The sequence below is a fragment of the Neltuma alba genome, unplaced genomic scaffold, assembly GCF_004799145.2.
Source record: "Neltuma alba isolate B1F8T4 unplaced genomic scaffold, ASM479914v2 tig00010156_pilon, whole genome shotgun sequence".
In the NCBI taxonomy this organism is placed as follows: domain Eukaryota; kingdom Viridiplantae; phylum Streptophyta; class Magnoliopsida; order Fabales; family Fabaceae; genus Neltuma; species Neltuma alba.
This window is the reverse complement of record NW_021635101.1, coordinates 45,929-53,809: the sequence shown is the minus strand read 5'-3', so window position 1 is coordinate 53,809 and position 7,881 is coordinate 45,929. Positions and strand designations below refer to the sequence as shown.

Below are 7,881 nucleotides of genomic sequence, written 5' to 3'. Positions count from 1 at the left end.
TGCCTGCTTGCCACTCCACATAATTAATTAAATAAAATGCAAAATCAAAGGATAAATGCTTGGAAAAGTCTAGATATGCCACTTGGATTGATCTAATTTATTTTGCTATAAATGGCTACCACATACCCCCATTAGGTGTCCCATTTTTGGCCAACAAGAGAAGGGGAGGGGCATATTACATTTTCTATAAATACGCACTCTTAAAATACAAAAAAATGTTGAAAAAATAGAAAAAATAAGGGGAGGTGCTGCCACTTTGTATCTAGACTTAAGGAGACCAAAATTGAGGAGGTTTTGAGCCAGGAATCATCTAGTTTTTACTAGGGGAACATCAATGTAAGTTTAAGCATCCCTATTCATAAGTTTCAAGCTTGGTTAGTAAGGATTTTTGGCTTGGAAAATTAAGAAAAATGTTGCCAAAATTTCAGTGGATCATGTGATGGTTAGGGAAGGATAGAAACCTTAAAAAATCAAGTGGAATAAACATGAGTAAGTGGTGTATGGATTAGGTTTTGGAAGAAAATCAACCTAGGTTTCCTAAGCTTCAATTCAGCCAGGTGTTGTTCATGGGGCAGGAGATTGTTTTTCATTGATTTGATGATTTCAATGGGTTTAAAACATGTTTTTGTGTAGGGATATACTATTGAGAAGTGTTTGAAATCATTGGAATCAAAAATAAAATTTTCAAAAGTATATACACCCTATTCGGCCAACTCAACTTGAAAGGGAAGAAGTTTGATTTTTAAAAATATGACTTCATATTTGGATTCCTCATGAAAATTATGTAGGAATGTCTCATAAGATTATTGATTCTAAATGAGAAAGTATTTTGTTAAAAATCAAAGAAAAAAGGGGGGGAAAATGTTTAGTTAATGTTAAGTTTTTGTATTGTGTTGATTCATGGTTAATATGACCTATATTTATACTTGATTTAATAAGCTTTGTAGGGAGGAGTCAAAGAGGATCATTATCCCTTGAGGTGACCAAATTGGACAAGTAGTAAAAAGTAGCTTTGAATTATAATTTGATTGTTTATCTTGCTTGTTTAATATGATTTGTTGTTGTTTGGATTGAGGAACTTGTGTCGTGATCTTGGTTGGTTGGATAACCTTGGTTTATGCTTTGGCCAAATGCCTTGAATTGTGTTAATGTGGGAGTGTTAATGTTCCTCTCCTAGCATATTGTTGAATATGATTTTATGTGGCTTGAGGATGTCTTGAAGTTTATCATATGTCACATTGTAACTTGCTTGATTTGCATGATAATTGTAATTTTGAGATTTCCATGAACTCTTATTCCTTCTATGTCAATTTATTTATTAATTAGGAGATGGCTCAACCATGGTTCAAGACAAGGAATTGTTGCTAGGATGAAAGAGCTTTGTAAATGTTATATTGTTCTGAATGTTATGTAACATACTATCAAACTTTATGTTAAGTTGTAATGAAGGATGGTTGATGATATAATGTGACTTGTATTGTTATGACATGCCTTAATGTTGAGATATTGAATGGTGCAATGTCAAAAGATGTAGAAGGAGGAAAAGGGAAATAAATTCAAGAGAAAGGGCATTAGGGGATAAAAATACCCTAAAAGTGGTCAGTTTTTTGACACAAAAAATAATAAGCAAATGATTGAATTCGAACCTGAAATTTTTCAGATTATAGATTTCATTTTTAGCTTTAAACCATGTGGTAAACCATTAAAATTCGAGTTCTGTGCTAAGAGTTATGTCCTTCCAAAGTTGGGTTAAAATACTGGAAATTTGAAAATTGGCCATATGAATAGTGTATTTTGTCAAATTTTCTGGTGCTGATCTAGAGGGAATTGAGTATAATGAATATTTTTTCTTTATAGAACTCTTAGTAAGCTTCATGTGAAAATTGGAACCATGTTGTTTTGATTTTTCTAGAATTAATTATGAATTTTTAGAATTGGCCCAAATTCAGATGAATAGTGTATAGATAGAATAAAACGTGAAATTTTGAAATTGAAAATTTTCACTCAGAAACACTAGGAAATGAGTTGTAATGGTTCTAATTGATGTATAATGGGATAATAAAGGATGTGTTACACTTTTTGGTATCAGAGTAAAAGTTCTGGCTCTGTTTCTGTGCATTGTGTTTATTGTTATGTATTGTGCACAATAATTGATTATTGCTCAATGTTTGTGAATAGTGTTTGGTAGATGCAATTGATTGTGAAATGAGATTGTTCTTGTTGACTATGAATAAGCACTGCTTTAGTGGATTGGTATATTATAAGTGGAGTTGAGTGCAGGTAAGTTATGGCCTGTTGTAGTGATGACTTTAGGGAAACAGTGAATCAGAGGATGCTGGGGGAGCCATACGTAGAGTGGTATCATCCTCATATTGAAGACCGTGATGATTTGACTCCACCATACGGGTACCACCAGCTCCTCAGCAAAATAGAGGATATCTATTCAGGGGAGGACTCCAATGACCTGGTGAAGTTGGAGGATGGTGATGCTTAGAGCACAAAAAGACCTCAGCCACACCCTGATAAGGCAGGCCCAAGTGCCATCAGGGCAGTACCTATTTGGACCTTAAAGCCAAAACAGATCAAGGGCAAGGATCTGCCAATTAAAAGGAGGCCTCTGCTAGTAAAGAAGGAATTTAAAGATCATAACAGCCTCGTTAAGGAATTTATTGAGTTGGATAGATATATAGACCAAACCCAGAATCAATATGCAGCGATCTACCAGGACTACTTCTATTACTTGAGGTTATTGCATAATGAAGTAGTTGAGGAAGGCTAGTATGTAGATGACGCTTTATGGTGCCAGGTGTTATTAGAGACACTACCTACTACTGATCTGGCAGACACAGATCTGGTAGCTCTACAGATCCTCTATGCTTAGTGACTTTGATCGGCAGCTGGATGATTTAGAACTTTTTGTAGCTACTTTATTTCCCTCTTCTTCTTCTGGGTTGTAAATATAGGATGGCTATATGCTATGCTAACTATGGTAGGCTATAGCCCCATATTTTGCTGACTGTGCCTGATGTATATATAAATTGAAAAGTAATATAAGTATCATTTATGTAAAGTAATGATTTTATTCTTCTTGTATAAGACGAAAACAACAATATGGTGAGGACAAGATGAGGATCAAGAGGTAGGGGAGCCAGTACAACGAGAGAGTCATCGAGACCCCTTGTTGATCTGATTGAGAGGATAATAGAGAGATTAGAGGAATAGTAGAGAACCATAGCTGAGATACAAGCCACAAAGGCTAGGCAAAAATAGGAGAGAGATGCTGCTAGAGCTACAGCAATAGCGGTAGCACTGGCACAGTTACAGCAGTCTTGGTAAAGAGTAACCGGGATAACCTAGCCCATACCACTACCATAGCAATCACAGGAAACCACTCCTGTGAGAACTCAACTTGCTGCAGAGCTTGACATATTGTAGTAATGGATTGTTAAGTTTGGCAAACACAATCCTCATGCCTTTATAGGAACATTTGATGTGCAAGTAGCTGAAGAATGGATAACTCGGCTGGAAAAGATCTTTAATATCTCGAAGTGCCCATCAGAGAGGAAAGCTCAGATGGTGGTATACAAGCTAGAAGGGAAAGCGGACAGATGTTGGAAGAACATCAGTTAGTCCTCCAAGCCAACAAAGCCCCTATTATATGGGAAGTATTGAAGGACTAATTTTTCCTAAAATACTTTCCCAAATCTTTGAGGGATTAGAAAGAACCAGAGTTCCTTACCATAAAGTAAGCTGTGAATGAACCTTTCGATGAGTATTTGGCAAGTTACATTAAGTTATCCATGTACTTCACTTACCTCTAATACATGAATGATAAGCGCTGGTTTTACTGAGAAGATGATTAGGGGGCTAAAACCAAAATTGAGAGAGAAGGTGGCCTCGAGACAACTCGAAGTTTTTAATAAGGTAGTAGATGTAACCCCTTAGCTGCAGACCATATTCAAGTTCATTCTACGTCAATTGGAACCACTTTGGATGGCTTACAGTGCAAGAAAACAAATGTGGAATTCTTGCTTTCTCAGGTACTGTTCATTTGGTAAATCCAGACTTTATTGTCAACTTTAAAAATTCAAAACTAATCCTAAAAAAAACAAAATGAGGTGGTTCTAAGTTCCACTGAAAGCTTTTAAAGAGATCTACATAATAAAAATACTTTAAAGGGCTAACTCATTGTGGAATAGTGCCATAACTGTACAGAATTTACACTGTTCATATGGTCAAAACTGCTTTCCAGATTTAAAGCACTGATTTTGAAAAATCGCCATAATTCAAACATATCTCCAACTCTAGTGAATTACACATGGAATTAAAGCTCAAGATGTCTATTTTAAGCATACAAAATCTCAAGGCCAAATTCATACAGCAACTATTTCAAAACATTTATCAAAGTTTACAGCTTCATATGCAACAATTTCCAGCATTATTGCATACATATATCAAATTCATGCCATGAAATATAAAACTATGAAGCTATTTTTCTACTATGCTCTTCCCTCTTTGAAATGCCTCTGTCCCTACTTGAATCATGGTAAATTTGGAAGGAATGAGATTTCATAGAAATCCCAATAGCAAGATAAATCAACTAAGTATTAACAAGCATCATTATCACACAACTTTACTAAAAGCCATTGTTAGGAAACTAAACTAACTTATACATTGTGAAACTCTAACATGCAATAGCCAAGGCATAACATTGCAAGGAGCAACCACAAGTCATACATAAACATTCATATAGCTCAACCATCCAATAGCAATAACATAAGTATAATAACAATGCAATGCTAACAACAAAGTTAATTACATCTTGCTACCTCAAGTGACATAAGCCTTAACTCTCTCTTCTTGTTCTTAGCTCCGTCCTTCACAAATATCAAAGCCTATCCAACAAAGGGGCACAACCATTATATTCCATATCATAACAGAACTCAATGTTTAAATTGAGTAAAACCCTTAATCTCTTTCTGTTTAATTTTTGAGTTTTGTTTCCATCAATTTAAAACTTATTCTCTTAGGCAAATCCTACATGATTTTTTATGTAGAATCCAAATATGAGCTCAAAATTATGAAATTCATCTTCCTTTCTCTTGAACCCCTTAGGCTGAAACACTTCCTCTTTTTCACCTAAATTCCCAATTTTGATTCGAATGCTTCCAAGACTTATTCCTTAGGTGTAACCTACATAATTTTTCATTCTAAACATATTAGAAGCATCAAAACAAGCAAAAACCAATCCTAGGTGAAAAGTCCTCTTGACTGTGGGGTTTCCTAAGTTTTCCGACAATAATAATATCAACCATAATCACATAATACCACTTAATTCAAGTCATAAACAACTTCTTAAACTAATTCCCATCATCAAAACCATCCCCCACCAATCCTATATAATTTTGGCCAGCAAGAGGGGAAGAGAAAATCATGGATTTTCAACCATAAAACTCAAGATTTCTAATCATTAAACCAACTAGGATTAACTACTAACTTGGGATCTAAGTTTGGTTGGTTGATTTCTTGCCTTGTTCTCCTCTTTAGGCTTCAAGTTTTCAATTCTCAAGTGTTTCCCAATGAGAACAAAAATACGAAGGAGGTGGGATAGGAAGATGGGACTTTATAAAGGTCTTTGGACAATTTTGCCCTTAACCTTTTTCAAATTGCTAAAATTATGTGATTGGTTGATAATTGTAATATATGGGATCATAATTCCTAAGGGCTTATGTAATGCACATCTTGAAACTTCTCCTTGCTTCTTCCACCTTCCAAATGGCACCAAGAATAGCTTAGTCAAGAAGGAAGAAGATTTTTTACAATATACCCCGCATAACTTTCTACCAACTTAAGTAACTTTTGTACTAGTAGCACCATAATTGTCCCTGTTATTTTTGACCACCTATCCTCATCTTTTACCATTTACTTTTGAGACACCACCTATTTACTTTTGAGTCACCACCCCTTATAATGGTTTTCAAAAGAATAGAAATCCTTAGTAAAAAATAGTGGCTAAAAGTATTACTTTTCCTTCTAGAAATGCTTTCTAGAGTTCTAGGACTTAGAAAATTCCTCTTTCAGTTTTAAAATCTCTTTTTAATTCCAAGAAAATTCCATGAATTTTTCTAGAATTTAACTCTCCCTATAGGTATTTCTTTTTTGAATTTCCTGAATAAAAGCCCTAATTGGCTTAAATAAGCTTTAAATATTTTTAAAGTTAATTTGGGGGTAACTTGGGAAGAAAATTACTTCTATAATGTTCTAAAACTCTCAAGGTATTTTATCCATATTTTTCCTAATTTTTTTGAGGCCTTGGAATACATGAAATAATTAAATTTGACTAATTTTCCTTAATTCGTCAAATATTACAAAAATTACTAGAAAATTAATATTAATTAATTTCCTTCATATTTTTAACTTCTAGGACCATCGTCCTATTCCAGAGAATTTTCTCTAATTTCTGGGGTTTTCTAGGAATTTTCAGAGCTTTCTGTCATATTTCTTTAATTTATATTGACTTACTCAAAATACTGAAAATTCCACTTTGGTCCCTATCCTGATTTCACATCAAAAGTTGTGCAATCTACATTAACACTAATATTCTGGCCCTTAACTATCTTTAGATTAAGTATACCTTGGTCATAAAATACTGGATATGACAATTCTCCCCTTAAATAAATTTCGTCCTCGAAATTTAAAAAGTACCTTTATCGAAAAGTTTTGGATACTTTTCTTTCATATCTTCTTCTACTTCCCAAGTTGCTTCCTCTATGGATAGTTCCTCCCAAACAACCTTAACTAGTGGGATCTGCTTATTCCTCAGTTGTTTGACCTTCCGATCAATAATGCGATCTGGTCCCACTTTAAAAGACAGGTTATCTTGAAGTGTAATATCATCGTATTCCACAATATGCACTGGGTCTAGATGGTACTTCTTTAATTCAGAAACATGAAAAACATCGTGTATCTAACTCAAGTTTAGGGGAAGGGCCAGTTTATAAGCTACTGGACGGACTTTCAAGAGGATTTGGAATGGTTTAATGTGCTTTAGATTCAGCATCTTTGTCTTGATGGATCGACTTACTCCTATGGTTGGAGATACCTTGAGAAATACATGATCTCTAGCCTCAAATTCTAAGGGCTTTCTCCTAATGTCTACGTAACTTTTCTGTCTACTCTGAGTTGTTAAGAGTCTCTGCCTGATAATCCCAATTTGTTTCGAGGTCTGATCCACTAAATTTGGACCATACATCCTTCTCTCGTTAAGTTCTGTCCAGTACAAGGGACATCTACACTTCTTGCCATATAGGGCTTCATATGGAGCTATCTGAATACTAGAATGGTAACTATTATTATAAGCAAATTCTGCTAATGGGAGGTACATATCCCAGTTTCCTCTGAAGTCTAGCACACATGCTCGCGGCATATCCTCCAAAGTTTGGATTATTTGTTTTGTCTGGCCATCTGTCTACGGATGGTATGCTGTACCAAATATGAGACTAGTGTCTATTTCTTTCTACAGAGATCTCTAAAACTTTGAGGTGAACCTTAGGTTTCTGTTAGATTTGATACTACTAGGGACACTGATTTAGCCCAATTATTCTATGTTATTTCATATCATTTTAAAGGTATTTATCATAGATTTTGGCTCCTTTTGATGATAATTGTGCTTAATTTAGATTAAGAGTCCTTGCTTTGAGTTAGTGTCTTTTTGAGGTTAAGATTGTCATAATTGGTTATTAATTGTATTCAGTTGATTTCTAGGACAATTGATGCTTCAAATTGTTGCTTTTTATTGTAGGACAATTGAGAATTGGAGCCAAGATTAAAGACCAAAGGATGACACAACACAAGATCAGAATATCAGCACTAATAGAGTTC

General features: G+C 34.7%; 1 protein-coding gene across 1 annotated transcript; it reads right to left on the bottom strand.

Annotated features, from left to right (window-relative positions):
• Window positions 1-3,289: 3,289 nt before the first annotated feature.
• LOC114754579 (uncharacterized) lies at window positions 3,290-7,426 on the bottom strand. Its single transcript, XM_028943363.1, has 3 exons — window positions 7,016-7,426; window positions 6,706-6,934; window positions 3,290-3,420 (listed from the first exon to the last, which is right to left on the bottom strand). The coding sequence occupies exons 1-3, from the start codon at window positions 7,424-7,426 to the stop codon at window positions 3,290-3,292; spliced, it is 771 nt and encodes a 256-aa protein (XP_028799196.1).
• Window positions 7,427-7,881: the final 455 nt, after the last annotated feature.